General features: G+C 45.6%; 1 protein-coding gene across 1 annotated transcript; it reads right to left on the bottom strand.

Annotated features, from left to right (window-relative positions):
- Positions 1 to 6,457: 6,457 nt before the first annotated feature.
- On the bottom strand, positions 6,458 to 16,068 carry C4H10orf53 (chromosome 4 C10orf53 homolog). Its single transcript, XM_006065675.3, has 3 exons — positions 15,935 to 16,068; positions 7,470 to 7,589; positions 6,458 to 6,805 (listed from the first exon to the last, which is right to left on the bottom strand). Exons 1-3 carry the CDS (start codon positions 16,029 to 16,031, stop codon positions 6,741 to 6,743), a joined length of 282 nt encoding a protein of 93 aa, XP_006065737.3. The 5' UTR covers positions 16,032 to 16,068; the 3' UTR covers positions 6,458 to 6,740.
- Between the last annotated feature and the right edge of the window lie 1,646 nt (positions 16,069 to 17,714).

The following is a 17,714-nucleotide window of genomic DNA, read 5'->3' as shown; positions in this document are numbered from 1 at the left end:
TGGCAAACATTACATTTCTAGATTAACTTGAGGAGAGTTGATTTTTTCTTTCTTGGCTGTGATATGCTGCTTGCAATACCTTAGTTCCTTGACCAGGGATCAAACTTGTGGCTCCAGCAATGAAACTGCTGAGTCCTAACCACTGGACCACCAGGGAATCCCTGAAAGTCATTCTGTGATGAGTCTGCTTGGATATCTAGGAGGAGGAAGGAGAAATAAGGAGAGGGGCTTTTGAACACAGCATGGGCATTCCAGGAGGTGGAAGGCAGCAAAAAGAGAGATGTGGTTTGCGCTGAGGAACTGTGAGCAGTATGGGGGTTTCCAATCTGGGGTATCCTATACCAGACTGCTCTGTGTGTATGATGAATTCTAGGTCAGTGATAGGACTTAAAAGGCATGAAATAAAAGGCATGAATAAGTACAATGAATTCAGGGGATAACTTGTAGCCCAACAGTTACAGTAGTTCAGAAATGTGCCTCTAAGTTTAAAAGGTAAAAAAAGAAACACTTTATAAAAAATCATAGGTGTGGTTCTTAAGCTAGGTTCCCCGGTTCAAAAATACTCATATTAGTAACATTGGTTCAACTTGCTATGGGCTCACTCTCCTGGAGAGGGTCAAGTGTGTGTGCCTCTTTGAGTGGCTATACAGAGAGGTCCAGAGCTGAGACCCGGAAGAATGGGAAGTGCCAACACCCTCTTCATGCAAGACTAACAGGTTGGGGGAAGCTTAGCCTGGACTGCGTTTCTGATGCCCTCAATATGTGGTATTTAAGACCAAAGGCCTCTGACTCCAGGGATGCACTGATATTATGGTCTCTTGCCCGCAGTTTCTGGACTCCAGTCCTAAGCTTTGGTTTAATTTGGCAGTAATGGAACCCAGGGATATGCATTTTAACATGTGCTTAGGCAATTCCTACCCAATTAGACCCTCTGCACTCCGAGAAGAGGGGCCTTAGGATTCTATAGCAGAATCCACAGATGTCTGCAGGTTGAACAGGGCTGAGATCTGACACGTCGTCTCTAAGGTCTGCCTGCCCTCTCCATTCCCCTTCCCTGCCCTCCTCCCTGCCCCCTCCTCCCCCCGCCCCATCTAGAATCCGCTACCTACCCAGCCAAGCAAGGCTACTTGCAGTGGCTTTTACCCAAAGTTTAAAAGACCCAATCATGTGAAAGTAAGTCGCTCAGTCGTGTCCGACTCTTTGTGACCCCATGGTATGTAGCCTGCCAGGCTCCTCCAACCACGGGATTTTCCAGGCAAGGATACTGCAGTGGGTTACCATTTCCTTCTCCAGGGGAACTTCCTGACCCAGGGATCGAACCCTGGTAAAGGCAGACTCTTTACCATCTGAGCCACCAGGATGAACCAAACTGAAAGTGAAAGTCGCTCAGTCATATCCGACTCTTTGCGACACCATGGACTATATAGTCCGTGGGATTCTCCAGGCCAGAATACTGGAGTGGGTAGCCTTTCCCTTCTCCAGGGGATCTTCCCAACCCAGGGATTGAACCCAGATCTCCTGCATTGCACATGGATTCTTTAGCAGCTGAGCCACAAAGGAAGCCCAAAGAAAGGCAATGCCAAAGCATGCTCAAACTACCATACAATTGCATTCATCTCACACTCTAGCAAAGTAATGCTCAAAATTCTCCAAGCCAGGCTTCAACAATACATGAACTGTGAACTTCCAGATGTTCAAGCTGGATTTAGAAAAGGCAGAGGAACCAGAGATCAAATTGCCAACATCCGCTGGATCATTGAAAAAGCGAGACAGTTCCAGAAAAACATCTACTTCTGCTTTATTGACTATGCCAAAGGCTTTGACTGTGTGGATCACAACAAACTGTGGAAAATTCAGAAAGAGATGGGAATACCAGACCACCTGACCTGCCTCCTGAGAAATCTGTATGCAGGTCAAGAAGCAACAGTTAGAACTGGACATGGAACAACAGACTGGTTCCAAATCAGGAAAGGAGTACCTCAAGGCTGTATATTGTCACCCTGCTTATTTAACGTATATGCAGAGTACATCATGAGAAGCGCTGGGCTGGATGAAGCACAAGCCGGAATCACGTAAGTGTGGGTTTTTATTAAATGGATATGTGCGGTGTGTGCTAAGTTGCTTCAGTCGTGTCCCACTCTTTGTGTGCCTATGGGCCATAGTCCCCCAGGCTCCTCTGTGCACAGGATTCCCCAGATAAGGATCTGGAGTAGGTTGACATTTCTTACTCCAGGGGATCTTCCCACCCAGGGATCAAACCCGCGTCCCGTCTCTGCTGCATCGGCAGCCAGGTCGTCATCACTAGAGCCACCTGGGGAGCCCAAGCCCATACAGGCTAATGATTTTTGTATGTATCTGGGCAGCCCAGATACTGTGGACAGGAGCCCACAATATCAGTGCATCCCTGGAGTCAGGGTCTTTGGTCTTAAATATTATACATTGAAGGAATCAATAATGCAGGCTGAACTGAGCTTCCCCCCAACTTGTTACTCCTGCATTAAGAGGAGTTGACACCATTCTTCTCGATCTCAGCTCTTGACCTCTTCTGAATAGCTGCTCAAACAGGAACATGCACTTTCAAAAAGATCTATAGCTATGCAGCCAAAGGTAGTCCAATACCTCACTCAGAGAAGGAACATTTCCTATCAAGAAACCACACCCTCCGCAGCATCCGGCCCCTCTGCCCCAGGGAGGGGAAGCCAGGGCCAAGGGCAGTCATTGAGCTCTTTGCTCTGCTGTTTCCTTTTACCAGCTTAGTGCCACTCAGCCTGGCCTGCCCTGACTCGTCCTCTCGCAGGGTGACCTCTGGCCCCCATGGAGGAGAACACGGGTTTCCGCTCCAGACTCAGAGCTTCAGTTCACATCCAGGATTGACACCCTTGATCACACTACCACGCTGCTGCTGCTGCTGCTGCTGCTGCTGAGTCTCGTCAGTCGTGTCCGACTCTGTGCGACCCAAGAAACGGCAGCCCACCAGGCTCCCCTGTCCCTGGGATTCTCCAGGCAAGAACACTGGAGCGGGTTGCCATTGCCTTCTCCAGTGCATGAAAGTGAAAAGTGAAAGTGAAGTGGCTCAGTTGTGTCCGACTCTGTGCGACCCCATGGACTGCAGCCTACCAGGCTTCTCCGTCCCTGGGATTCTCCAGGCAAGAGTACTGGAGTGGGGTGCCACTGCCTTCTCCTACCCTACCATACAAGTAACCACAAATAGACACTTTCCCATCAACAGGACAGGGAAGCCCGGCATTCTGCAGTCCATGGGGTCACAAGAAGTTGGACGTGACGGAGTGGCTGAACAACAACATCATGAACTGCTCAAGAGATGTGGGGAGGAAATCTCTTCATGCCTTATTGCCAGTGACCTGGGCCAGCATTTTCTCATCTTTTGCCTGGATCTGGCCAACTCTGTGTTTCTTCTGGAAACCTGGAACCCACAGGGTGTACACACATTGTCGTTTGAATTATTCTCCTCCGTGGTGCCACAAAGCCCACAAGCTAGGGATGAATGTTTGGTGAGGGGAGATTTGAGCATCAAATCCCAGGAGATTACCTTGCTTCCGAGGATGTTTGGGATACTCTGGAGTCCTTCAGAGTCCTTCTCATCTTTCACTGATCCAACAGCCCAGCAGCTTACCTTGGAGACTGACCTGTGACACAGCTCTCTTGACAAGTTTTGCGTCAAGGCTTTAAAGGGTGAACCCCCAAGAGCAAGTACAGCCAGGCGGAAGCAGCCCCGGGTGCTCCTAAAAAATTTCCATTCTTTAAAAAATTTTAAGGCTAGATGAAAAAAGCTTACCAATTCCAAATTTCATTATAAGACTAATAAGATAGTTCTATGCTTCTAATGGCACCCCACTCCAGTACTCTTGCCTGGAAAACCCCATGGATGGAGGAGCCTGGAAGGCTGCAGTCCATGGGGTCATTGAGGGTCGGACACGACTGAGCGACTTCACTTTCACTTTTCACTTCCATGCACTGGAGAAGGCAATGGCAACCCACTCCAGTGTTCTTGCCTGGAGAATCCCAGGGACAGGGGAGCCTGGTGGGCTGCCATCTATGGGGTCGCACAGAGTCGGACACGACTGAAGTGACTTAGCAGCAGCTGCATGCTTCTAACTTTAGTCTGAAAAGACACTTTCTTTACACGTTCCAATAGGAAAGAAATTGATTCGACGTCTTACAAAACTTAAATGTGATTTAATCAAGTGGCACTTTAAGAGCATTAAAAGGCAGTCCAAATGTCTAGTTTGTTGAAGCATGGAGTACTTTTGCCTTCATTTGGGAACAAGCCATGCTTCCTGTGTCACTGCAGGGAGATAGCTTTTGAAGACGGGAGGCAGAGGGAGGCAGAGGAGAAGGATAAGTAACGGTTCCTTAGATCAGAAAATGATTCCATTTCCAAAGGAAAAGCTCTTCTTAATCAATGACAGAGCTAGGTTATATAGACAGACCACCTCTATGCCAAATTATTGATTTCATTTTAAATGTTTATTTGAAAAGTACCCCGCTGCCCAACACACACACACACGCACATACGCATAAGCAAAGTAAAAATAAATTCCATCGCTGAAACCTTTCACATAAAGGAAGAAATGATAGTCCTGCAGGCCTCCTCTCTCCACCCCACCCCCCACCCACCTCTCCAAGCCTACCATGCAGAAGTAACCCTGGGATTCTCATGGTAATGCCGATTCATGTATCATGTAACTCTGATCTAATTGGAGCACAGCGTCCTGGGCACACATATCTCCCAGGAGCTGTCTGCACTTGTTTTCTTTTTTCTTAGACTCTTGTGTAATTTCCCCCTCACCAGCCTTTCTGCTCTGGCCATGGGGAAGGGAAAGCAGGTTGGGTGCATGGAGGGTGGAGGCTGCTCTGAAGCACAAATACAGACCAGGGTGGGAGTGTGTCAGAGGAGGGCAAAGTGACTGCAGAGTGGACCCCTTGTACCAGTTAACACTGAGGAGCTGAAGCTACCACATCAAATGCAGATGGGGAAGCCTGCAGTTTTATTTCCCAGCCTTAAGAAGTTTTGGCAGTAAAAGTGGGAATCACTATTCAAGCAGGAACAAATTTCCTGATTCAAGATAGAATGGTTAGACAGTCAGCAAATGTTTCAGTCACATGGAAGGAAGTTCAACATAAAATCTGAAGTTTAAAAAAGAGATATGTAATGGATATGTATGGCATGATCCCAAATTGGTGAAATCTATTTCTATGCATGGCTAGCTCTTAATGAACATCCAGACACAATGGGAAGAAACCCAGATTGAAATAAACCAAAATTATCAAGTTTGCTTTACCTGCATTGTTTCATGTTACTGTAACGAAATGTACTTCTCTTCTAGTGAAAGGTTTGTATGAAAACAATCACTTAAACGGATCTTTGAGAAAAAAGGGACTAAATCCAGAGTTACAAAAGCCATGTGACAACTGGCACCAGACACCAGGAAGACTTGTTTTTAGTCTCAGGTTCACAGGAAAGATGATTAAATATTTCCAGAGTCCTAAGCGATTCGTCATCTCTGAATAAAATCTGGTAAGTGAAGCTTGGGCTGAAAATGAAAATTCTATCCCTTATTTCATCACATGCGAGAAAGAACTTGTCCAAGTGGTTTCATGGAGCCCCAGGCTCCTTTGAAGCTCTGGGCTGCTGGTGGGGGTTGAGGTTCCCTGGAGCAATGGGAAGGATGGCTCTCCAGGTGCAGTGAGGCTGTAGGGAGCAGGGTAGCCGCCTCCCTGTGGGATGTGTGCCCAGAGCCAGCTGCTGCCTATTGCAGGCCCTGAAAGCCCTTCTCTTTCAACACAGTGCCCAGAGTCTTCTGCATCCGGCTGTCTTCAGTGATGCTTTCTTACCATGAGCTCATGTTTAACATCGTTAGATCAATGTCTACATTTCTCCCCTCTCCTTTACTCTACAGCTAAGAATGCATGCTACAGTTGGTACATAGAGCCTAAAGGAAAATGAACACCATTGTGACATGGCTGAGCTTGGCACTGACCACAGCTAAAACTCTTCTTTAATTTCATCGACTTTGTTTTCCTCCAGAGGGAATGGGGACCAACTTTCCCCTTCTCTCCTGGCCTCTTTTGGGCCCTCTACAGACCAGCCTGTGGGTCTGGCTAATGCAAAAGAAGGCAGAGATCATTTGCTTGTTTTAAAGGAAAATAACTAAATATTTGCCATTAGGTAATTGTATAGCATGCATGTATATAGCATGTTGAATATTATTCCCCTGGGAGCAAGAAGTCAACCTGTAGGAATAGGCAAGTTTCCAAATACTGACATTAACTTTTGGTTCAGACTTTCAAAGCCCAGTATCCTCCCACCCACCATCCCCCTCCTGCCTTGTCTTTAATTTTATCACTTCCTAGCTCTTCACTTACTGTAGAGTGGAGCCTCTGATGCTTCTGGCAACTTTGCGTTATTAGCAAGGGATGGCGTTTTGTTATTAGATGCATTTTATTATTTCCTTCAGCTCGACATGTACCTGATATTGGAGGGCTCACTCTCCCTATGGGTTGAGATTGAGAGATGCTGCAAATGGTGAGGTTTATTACTTTGTGGGCTCTGTTTCCTTGCAGCCAGGTTAGAAACCTATGCAGGCTGAAGGACAGGGGGTGCTGCCTTGTCTGAGCCCAGCGTCCAAGGCCTGGAATGGCTGCTTTTGTCTGAACTGAAGAACGGCCGGAGGCAGCTGCTCTTCTGTTGACACGAGATGCCTGTTCCCACGAGGAGATCAGTAGGCATTTAGTACAGCTATCCTGGCCTCTCTGCACAGTGGGTCTAGTTTACCGTCACCTCCTAGGGACATAGATATAATTTTCTTTTAGCCAGCTTTATATATTTTACAATGTCATGTCATAGAAGACATACACACAGCTTCTACTAGGAGAGCATTTCTGAAGGTTCCAGGCGTGTAAACTGTTAACTAGCCTTTAATAGAGTATTAGTGTATTGGGAAAGCTTTTACTTTGAGTGGAGTGAGGCATGCACAATGCCAGCCTGCTAAGCCAAAAGCTCTCTGGGGCAAAGAAATCCATAGACTGTGGCTGATGATGCCATGTACTGCCAGCATATTGACTCTAATTGTCTTAGCCAGCCTAGATAAAATAATCAAATGGAACCAAAACCATTTTCAAAGCAAGTAATAATAAAAAGCACATTATTAAAATGAAAAGCAACAACATAAAACAACCTATTCTCCCTAAATGCGCGTGGCCCCATTTGTAGTCCAGAGCTAAATTCATTTTCTTTCCAACCCTCTTCTGTTCTCACGTCCCATGAAGAAGCCAGAGCATCACGCCCTTTATTGTGTGTGGTTTAGGATGCACTCATTAGTGCGCGACAGAGTAAGAATTTAAAACTGAGAAAGAAACCCAGTTTGAATCTGGGCGGAACACAGTGACTGCTAAACTAGAAACGGACGTGCCCTAGAGAAAGCAAAGTGCTGGCGGGAAGGGTTTACCAAACTCCAGGTCTTTGATGTTGCAGCGGAAGACAACTTCTCCATTCACCATGAGCTCCACCACATTCCAGTCTTCTATCTTCTCCAGGAGGACCTGGTGTCCATCTTCAGCCAACACAGCTGGAAAAGATGGAGAAGGATGTGGGTGCCATGGGGACAGATGGACCTGACATGCAGATGTCTTCACAGATGTCCGCAACTGGCCTGCTCTCCAGCTGTTCATGGCCGTAACTCAACATCCCTGGTGGGTGCCCACCTGGTACAGCCTGACATGCCCTCCGCTCTGCTGGGAAGTGCAGCTAGAGACCTGAGAAATTTTGGTTTGGGTTGTGATTTGTGCCAGAGCCACATGCTCAGTGAAAATATGAGCTTTCTTTAGGAAGAGTTTTTGAGTGATACTCAGTGTTGGAGGGGATATAGGAAATTAGGTAAATTCTTATCCTGATAATGGAAATATCAGTTGCTCACTTTTCTGGAGGGCAATTTGGAAGAGAATGTCAAAAGTCTCCAATGCCTCAAAAATTAGAATTAAAAAAATGATTTTAATCTCTGACCCAGGAAATTGCACTTACAAAAAAAAAAATCAGAAAATCAGGCAGACTTTTACAACAATAAGCTCCTTTCTGTAGGAATATACTATTAATGATGAAATACTGTGAATCACTTACATGCCCAATAATAAGAAGATGGTCAAGTAAATGGTGGTAAAGGCACATGATAAGATTTTATTTTGACATTTAAAAAATGTCTATGAATTTTTAATAGCAAGAAAAATATTTGTAATATAAGCAAAAAATCAGGGTTCCATTTTAAGATGTATTAAAAATATGTATTCAGTGTAATGAAAGTATGTGTGTATATTAGGAAAAAGGGAACTATCCAGTGGTTATCTCTGTGGTGAGATGATGAGAAACTTAAAAAAAATTCTTTTAGCATATTCTAGGCTTTTTAATAATAATGAGAAAAAAATGCTTTCAGAGTTAATGGACTACATTTTTATTCTCCCCTTTGGAATCTGCATTTTAGCTATTACATTCACCAGCGCCTTCCCTAGAGATAAGCTATGGGAAAACTGTTATTTATTTTATAAAAAATTTATTCTTTATTATGGAAATGCAAGGGTATATGAGCTTAGGAGAAATGGTGTGCATGGGACAGCCTGGAGCTCTGTTTTCTCCAACACATTTCTCCCCAGGTCCTGATATGTTCACACTATAACCTCCGTGTTGGAGTTTGTGCACTAAATCACCACAATTGGCAGTCTTTGTCGGTGAGAATTCTGGTGAGGACGGAAAGAGAAATCAGATGGGAGGAGGGCATGTTTTTCAAAGTTTCAGCATCTCAATCAGCCCTAGGTGGAGAAAAGCCAACGTTATGATAGTTAATTGCATTTAATTACAGAGACAATTGCTGTTTCAAAATGTTGGCCTGTCCACGTCTTCATCTTTCAATCAGTTCAAGAACATCCAGCCCCAACTGTGAACATTTTGATTGTGTGATTTTAATTTCACTTCTGGAAAGGAACTTCTGAAAGCAACTCAGCGAGGATCTCCATTAACAAGATAGCACCTCTTGGGCACCCAGGGGTGGCCCTAATTGTCCTCATGTCTGCTAACATCTCTCTCTACAGAACACCCACATCTTTGGCATATTTGTGTTATTGCATTCTATTTCAGTGTCTTATGCTTAAACATCTTTGGAGGGAGGCACTCAGTTTGGACCAGGGACTTATATAAATGAAGCTGTCTGCCCAGTTTGGAATAGCGAGTGGATTTTCTAGGGCATAAAGGCATAAAAACTGCCTATAGATGGTTTTCTGGGGACCCTATGCCCCCTGGCAGTGCCTGCTCTGGAGAGGAGAGGCACAGCCTGAGAGGGAAAGGCTACAAACCGGTAGGGGGAGGAAATTTGGTTTTCACGACCCTGGTTGTGCATCGTCTGAAGACACTCCTGGGACATGTAGTTCAATTTGACTGGAAAAAATCAGGAACAAAACAGCTTCTGCACTCTCATCTTACACTCCACCTCTATCCTAATAACCCCCAAGCCTGGGGGTTCTGGAGAGAAGGAGGGCAGGTTCTGTCTGGGGCTGGCCCCTGTGACCACAGGATAAGGGAGGAGAGGCTTTGTAGGAGATCTGGGAAGACGTGCCCACCCCCCACAATCTGACATGGTCCTTTCTCTGCAGGGCACATCTGGCCGAGCCTCACATGAGCCTCTGGATTTGGGGTTTGTTTTATGAGAACAGCGGCACTCTTCACGCAAGGTGCACCTAAGACATCGGGTTTGATCTACCAAATAACCCACCCTATGGAGGTGGCGGGCGGTGCCGAAAAATGGGAATCTGCCTTAATATCTGAGCAGATGAAGTCTCCCAGGAAGAAGTCCTCATAACAGTCCTCTTCAATTTGCCTCTTAACGCTCTCTGTTTCCTTTACTGGCCACAATCCATCTCCCTCCGGGGCGGGGAGGGGCCTGTTAATACAGCTCACTGGATAAGCAGACTCACAATGGCACTGGGCACCTCCAACGGCCCTTTAGACATAAATCTGCGTCTTATTAAGGGGATAAGTCACCTCGGCGTCTACATTGTCTACTCATCCTCAGGATGCCCGTCCCCTTCTCACCAGTCCACAGTCCAGGGTGTGTTGAGCCTGGCAGTGGGGCAGCGAGCACAGTCTTAAGGGATCAAACCCAGAGAAGCACCAGATTCCTGCGGTTCATCCAAATGCCACCTCTCTATGTGGAGGACCCATTTTTTCCCTATGAGCTGCTATGGTTGCCTATTCAAAGAAAGGTCAGATAAATATACTCTGCGCAACAAAGTCTTTGCAAAGGCAGCGGCTAAACTCCAGCATAAATCAACCAGAAGCTCTAAGGCCACCTGCAGATAGCCTGACTCTTTGAAGTGGCACCTCATTCTTCACGGGGGAGCTGGGTGAACTGGAGGGATATGGAAAAGCCTCCCTCTTCTCAATACTGGTGGAGCTGTGTGCCATCTACAAATGATTTAGGAAGTCAAGGCAGACAAACAGGCATCTCCCCCTCCTCTGCTCACCACAGATGCAAAGTCAATGACATTAACAGGCACAGTTAATGCATAACTAGGGACAGGAGGGTGGCACCCAGAGCAACTCAGCTAAATAAGCACGGATTCTATTCTCCTGAGTCTCTGCCTCTGTAGCAGGTCATTTGGCAGACTTAAGTACAGCAGGCAAGGGGTAACTGTGGCTAGGAAAATTAACACTCTTTGCTAAGTATGAGTTGGTTTAGTTTCATCAGTCTTGAGGCCATAGTCAGGATATATTTGCTGAGCTTTTATAATTCATGGTAATAAAGAAAGAATTAAACGTTTCAGATTGCTTAAGGCAGGGTAAGTTCAGGAGAGACCAGGCATATTTCCAAAGCCAGCAGGGTTTTGGGAAATGATAGAGGACTATGATTTTTAGAGAAACACACAGAACGTGAAGGCAGGTGTTACAGACATGGCTCTGCAAAGGCACCCTCTGTGCCTGGTGTGATGTTGTGTGGGCCTGCGTGCTCCGTCCTGTCTGACTCTTTGTGCACCCCATGGACTCTAGCCTGCCAAGGTCCCCTGTCCATGGGTTTTCCAGGCAAGAATACTGGTGTGGGTTGCCGTTTCCTCCTCCAGAGGATCTTCCTGACCCAGGGATCAAACTCACATCTCCTGTGTCTCCTGCATTGGCAGGTGGATTCCTTAACCACTATGCCACCATGTTACTTGGGTCTAAAGTGATGGGGGAGTGTTGGACAGAGAAAGGGGAGCAGATGCTCCCTGCTTTGCTTCTGTTAACACCTCGGAATTTGTCACTGGCCCTCAGTAAATATTGGCTGAGAGTATTGTATAAATTACCATTCAGGGATATACAGAGATAACTTTAAAAATCAACCACCCACTGACACCCTGCAATACTCAAGTCTCCTTCAACCATAAAAATTCTCCCGTCAATTTTCTCAAAATACTCCCTCCCCTCCCCTACTGTGGGAAGAGCTGCCTGGACTGTTTGTTTCCTCATCTTCACCCACTCCCTCACCTCCTGCAGCTGCAGCCTCAGCCCACCTTCTGAACCTAAACTGTCAGGGGCGAAGACCCATCAGTACATTTGATGATTCACACAGTTCTTCCCCTCGACCTTCCAGCAGACTGATGCTCAGACCTACCTCCTTTCTTGCTTCTTAAAATACTTGGGCTGCCAAAAAGTATTTTAAACTCTCAGTTTTATCAGATGATAAATGTAATGCAGACTAGTGATTTCTTAAAAACCTTAAAAATTACAGAAAATAAAGGACAAAAATTTAAAAATCACTTCTAATACTTCCTCCCCTCTTTGTCTTTTTCAGTGGAAGTGAGCTCATAGTGTAGATAAAATTCAGGAGTATGCTTTATTCTTTTAACACTGTGCTGTGGTGATCCAGACTGTCAGTATACACAGATCTGCCACAGTGGGCTTCACGTGACGGATGAACCGCAATATATCCAGCTGTTCCTTTTTCTGGTTGTTTCCAACTTTTAACAATGACCAAGGAATGCAGAAAACGCTGCTGGGCACGCTTCCACGTGTGTGTGTGAGCTTTTATGTATCTGTGTAGCTGAGGAATGGAGCAGCTGGATCCCACAGTGTATGGTTAAGTTTCAGGACACTGCCAGGTTGCCCTTCAGAGTGACTGTGCCAACTTCCCCTCCCATCACAGGGCTCTGAGAACGCTCTTTTTCTATGTTCTCCATCAATCATGAATTCATCTTTTTCTAAAGGTAGCTCCTGCTAACAGTGCGGTGGCCAGTCGCCATTTTCTCCTGAAATTCGTATCTTACCCTGCGCCTCCAGGTTGTCTATCTTTCCCGCTCAGCGGGACCCCTGCCCCACGTCCTGTGGTCTGCCCAGCTCTAGCTTCTCCTTGTTTCCTCCACAGCCTCACCTTCTGTGGTTCCAGTGTTCAGCTCTATGCAGGTTCATCTTAACTAAGATTTATCCATCCTCAAAATATTCCAGGCACAGTTTCAGACTCAAGGACACAGTGGAGGATAGAGCAGACAAAAATCCCTGCTACCCTGAAATCCTGGTAGCAGAGAAGGATAACAAGAGAAATAGGTGAAACATAGCTATGTTGGATACTAATGAGCACCAGGAAGAAATAGAAGAGGAGGGAAGGGAGATAAAGAAGATGGAGGCAGAGGGAAGTGTCGACATTGTCAATGGAGGTGCTCAAGGAACACCTGTCCATGAAGGTGACTTTCGAGAAAGACCTGAAGGCTGAGGGAGTAAAGACCAGGCAGGAATGTGTAGAAAGAGCATCCCAAGTAGAGTACTTCTAAGCTCCAAGGTCAAATTGGGCTAGGTGTGTTCAAGGTCGGCGAGGAGGCTGATACAGCTGGAGTAGAATGAACAGGAGGGGAGGGTAAGCAGCAAAAGGAGGAAATGAGGTTAGGGAGGTCGTGTGGAGCCTAGCTGCCCACTGTAAGCCTTTGGCTTCTCCCTTGAGTGAGCTAAGAGCAACCAGAGTGTTCTAGGAGGCAAGGGCCACACTCTCACTCAGGTTTAGTGGCATCGCCTGGCTTTGGGGCTAAGAACAGACTACAGCAGACAAGGTGGTCACAGGGGACTCAGGAGACTCAGTGAGGAGGCCAGGGCAGTGACCCAGGCAGGAGATGACTGACAGTGGTTTGGACAAAGAGCCAGAGGGTGGTGGGAGGGAAGGTAAGACAGGGTTGAATTCTGCAGGATGCTTTGAAGATAGAACCAGCAGGATGTGCTGCTAGACGAAGGTGGGTGTGAGGGAAAGGGAGGCGAGAAGGATGCCTGCAGGGCTTTTGGTTTAAGTGAAAGAATGGCACTGCTATGAACCGAGATGGAAAAATGCAGGAGAGACTGGTGAGCACTAGGGAGGCTGGTTTAGGAGGCCTACTAAGCATTCCAACGGCAATGAGAGGTGCTGCTTGCAGATGTATGATTTGCAAACCTTTTCTCCCATTCTAGATTTTCTTTTTACTTTCTTAGTATTGTTCTTTGATGCACAAAAGTTTTCAATTGTAATGAAGTTCGATTGTTCCATTTTTTCTTTTGTTACTGATGCTTTGATGTTTAAGAAATACTTGACAAATCTAAGGTCATTCAGATTTGCCCTTATGCTTTCCTCTAAGAGTTTTTTAGTTTCTAAATTTAGACCTCCGATCTGTTTTGAGTTAGTTTTTAAATATTGTATAAGAGTCTCAGATCAGATCAGTCGCTCAGTCGTGTCCAACTCTTTGCGACTCCCATGAATCGCAGCACGCCAGGCCTCCCTGTCCATCACCAACTCCCGGAGTTTACTCAGATTCATGTCCATCGAGTCAGTGATACCATCCAGCCATCTCATCCTCTGTCGTCCCCTTCTCCTCTTGCCCCCAATCCCTCCCAACATCAGAGTCTTTTCCAATGAGTCAACTCTTCGCATGAGGTGGCCAAAGTACTGGAGTTTCAGCTTTAGCATCATTCCTTCCAAAGAAATCCCAGGGCTGATCTCCTTTAGAACGGACTGGTTGGATCTCCTTGCAGTCCAAGGGACTCTCAAGAGTCTTCTCCAACACCACAGTTCAAAAGCATCAATTCTTCGGCGCTCAGCCTTCTTCACAGTCCAACTCTCACATCCATACATGACCACAGGAAAAACCATAGCCTTGACTAGACAAACCTTTGTTGGCAAAGTAATGTCTCTGCTTTTGAATATGCTATCTAGGTTGGACACAACTTTCCTTCCAAGGAGTATAAGAGTCTAATTTTATTCAAAAGATATTCATGTGGACATCCAGTTTTTCCCGTAAAATTTGTAAAAGAATAAAAAATGTGCCCATTGAATAGTCCTGACACTCATGACAAAAGTCAATTGACTGGAAATGTGATGATTTACTGCTAGAGTCCTGATTCTATTCCATTGCTCTTTATGTTTATCCTTATGAAAGTATCACACTATTTTGATTACTATAATTTTGAATAAGTTATGAAATCAGCAAGTGTGATACCTCCAACTTTGTTCTTTCTCAAGATCGTTTGGGCTAGTCTCAATCCCTTGAAATTACCTATGGATTTTAGGATGACTTTTTCCATTTCTGCAAAAAAACCGTCACCAAGATTTTGATATGAATTGCATTGAATCTGTACACCACTCTGGGAAGTATTGTCATCTTAGCACTATTAGCCTTTCAATCCATGCACATGGTATAGTTTCCCATTTACTATGATTTTCTCTCATTTCTCTTCGCAGTGTTTGCAGCTTTCAGTGTATAAGACTTGCACCTCCTTGGTTAAATCTGGTCATATGTGTTCTGTTCTTCTAGATGCTATTGTAAACAGAGTTGTTAATTTCCTTTTCAGATTGTTCATTGCTAGATATAGAATTACAACTGATTTTTGTGTGTTGATTTTGTATACTTAAACCATGCTGATTTTACGAACTCAAGCAGTGTTTTCGTGAACTCTGGGGTTTTCTAGCCAGACACTGGCTGGATCGGAAGCGCATCCTCCTGACCCGCTCCTCCCATCTCCGTCCTCTCAGGGAGCACCAATGCTTTTACTTTAATCCACCACCCCTTTACGGCCGTTCTGGCCCAAGCTACGGTTCTCTCTCCTTTGGACTGCCCCAACAGCCCCTCACCTCCCTGCTTCCGTTCCTGGCCCTCTAATCTGTCCTGCGTGCAGCAGCCAGTCTCATTCCCCTGCCTGACACAATACAGCCTGCTGGGTCTGGCCTCTGTCCACCTCTCAGCCTCATCCTCCCATCAGTTCAACAAAGACACAGGTCATTTGTTCATGCTTGCAGCTTTTGCAGACATCAGTCCCACTGCCTGGAATGCTATTCCTTCCTTTTCCCTAGTTAGCTTCTTCTCATTCTTTAAAGCTCAACTCAAATGTAATTCAGGCAAGTAAGTCTTTCTAGTTCTCTTTCCTCTCCCCTCCAGTTACGGCCAGTGGGAGGCCCCACTGTGGTTATGCTGCTCTATCAGAAGCACGGCACAGCTGACAATTAGTAGCTGACAAGGACACACGCACTTCAGGGTCTTGCATCTTGTTCACCGGTGGGTCCTCGGTATCTGGAAGAGTGTTCAACAAATACAAGATGCTCAATAAAGGCTTGTTGTATGAATGAAAGATCAAGGAATAGACTCTCTGCCATTTTCCAGTCAGGTGACTTGGAAAAGTCACTTAATACTCCTGATCCTCAGTTCCCCAATGTGTAAAGCAAGGCATGTAATCTCTCTATTCAGGAAATTTGCTACTCAGCACCCAGTGGGCTCACCGTGTATGTCTGTTCTCCCCTTAATACTAGGCAGCAGGGGTTTAGGGAAGATTTCCAGAGCAAGTAGGAAGCAAGGAAGTCTAGGCAGAGGGCACAGGCTGCACAGATGCTCAGAGGCTGGGGTGCCCCTGAGCCCGTGCAGTTGGATGGCCCTTTGGCGCTCGGCTGCCTACCTAGCAGGCCCTCCAGGCGATAGGTGCGGTGCTCCACTGGCAGACCGATTGAGCTGTATGGCCCATAGCGCATGATGACCTGCGCGCTCTTGGGCATGGCCAGGCCTCTTGCTGGGGTTACAGCGCAACACACACTGCTAGGCAACTGCACTTCCGGCCTCTGGCGGGGGTGGGCGTGGTCACGCGTGGGTGGGCGGGGCCACGGAGGTTGTGGGTGGAGCTGGAGGACCTGCACCCCAAATCACCAAGTGCCTGGCGTGGGGACTGGGGATGAGGAATCTTGAATGCCTGCACCTACTATGTGCCTACTTCTGAGGTGCAGAAAAATGTAGTGATGTCGGAAGCCACTTGCTCTCGCGACCCTCACAAGCTGGTAAACACGGTATTTCAACCTGGTGTGGCAAGTGTTAATGATAAATAATAGCACTTAACGACATATACAGCTAGTTACAGAAAGTTTATGTCAGGTGACAAGCTAAGCACGTTCAGTGTTATCTCATTTAATCATTTTGCCGTTCCTATGAAGTAGGTTATGTTTTGTATTTACAAAACAGAAGCTTGGAATGGCCGAGTAACCTTCCCAGGCAAGGCAGGCACGCGGTATAAACTGGAAACCTTTGTAAGGTCTGTATAATGTCTTTTTATTTCTCTAGCCTGGTATTTGTTGGAACTCTTGAAACTGTGAATTTAAGTCTTTCATCTGTTTTTGGACAATTTTGAGCCATTATCTCTTCACATATTGCTTCTGGCCCCTTTGCTCACTTTTCCGGGACTCCAGTTAAATATATGTTACACTTTCTCACGCATTCTCATTGCATTCCCACGGTATTATTCTCTCGGTCTCTTCTCTCCTGCATTTTTCTTTCTTTCTTCCATGCTTCTTTTGGGATTGCGTGTATGTGTGTATACATATGTTCATTTTTGCTTGTAATCCAGTTTATTAATTTTCTCTGCAGTTGTGTCTTAAATGCTATGAAACCCATCAATCTCGTTCATTGTTTCAGCTGTTTATTTTTCAACTCTAGAATTTTAGTTTAGTTCCTTTTCAAATTTCCTGTGCCACTTTTTTATACAGTTGAATTTCTTGCCACGTTTTTTAGGCCTGGTGCTATCTTCTTGATCATTATAAAAATACTTGTTTTATACTCTGTGTTTGGGAATTCCACTATCTGGAGACACTGTGTGCTGTTTCTGTTGTTATTTCTGGTAGTTTCTGTTGATTTGTCTTGTCTCCTAGAGTGCTTGGTTTACTTTAATTGTGTACTGGACACTGTATTAGAAAAAATATTTGTAGAAATAATTTGAGGCCAAGCATGATGTTATTTTCCTCTATGGAAGACTTTATTTTTCACTTCTTGCCAGGGCCTGGTAGCACCGGCAACCCAGGATCATCTTAATACAATTTCAGGGTTTGAGATTTGCTTAGCCATCCAGATGGCCTGAAACTGGGCTGCAGTCCATGTGGAGGTTGGTTTATTTGTATTTTTTCCCCTCATTTCTGTGGTGCCGTCTTTTTGGATCCTGGCCCAATGAGGGTGGTGGCTTACCAAGATTCATTTGGTGGTGTTTAACACTCCAGTTTTTGGAAGCCTAACTGCAAACTCAAAACTGCATCTCATCTTTTAGGTTGCCTATTCAAGATCACTAGATAGCTCCAGAGAAAAAGCATCTCAGTGCAATGCTTGCTCTCATCCTCTCCCTGATCCTAATCCAGTTAGCTCTTTTATGATTTTCAGGAAGATTTTAAAAATATATATGCCAGGTTTTTAAAGATATCTTA

Source organism: Bubalus bubalis, chromosome 4, assembly GCF_019923935.1.
Source record: "Bubalus bubalis isolate 160015118507 breed Murrah chromosome 4, NDDB_SH_1, whole genome shotgun sequence".
Lineage (NCBI taxonomy): Eukaryota > Metazoa > Chordata > Mammalia > Artiodactyla > Bovidae > Bubalus > Bubalus bubalis.
This window is presented reverse-complemented; position numbering and strand designations above follow the sequence as displayed.

What these genes read in the sequence shown, in the direction of transcription:
- C4H10orf53 (XM_006065675.3), bottom strand. Translation starts at nt 16,031, where the DNA reads ATGCCCAAGAGCGCGCAGGTCATCATGCGCTATGGGCCATACAGCTCA. An exon ending in TCGCCTGGAGGGCCTGCTAG is followed by an intron (nt 7,590 to 15,934) that starts GTAGGCAGCCGA and finishes CATCTTTTCCAG; the next exon opens with CTGTGTTGGCTGAAGATGGA. An exon ending in CATCAAAGACCTGGAGTTTG is followed by an intron (nt 6,806 to 7,469) that starts GTAAACCCTTCC and finishes CTATGTCCCTAG; the next exon opens with GAGGTGACGGTAAACTAGAC.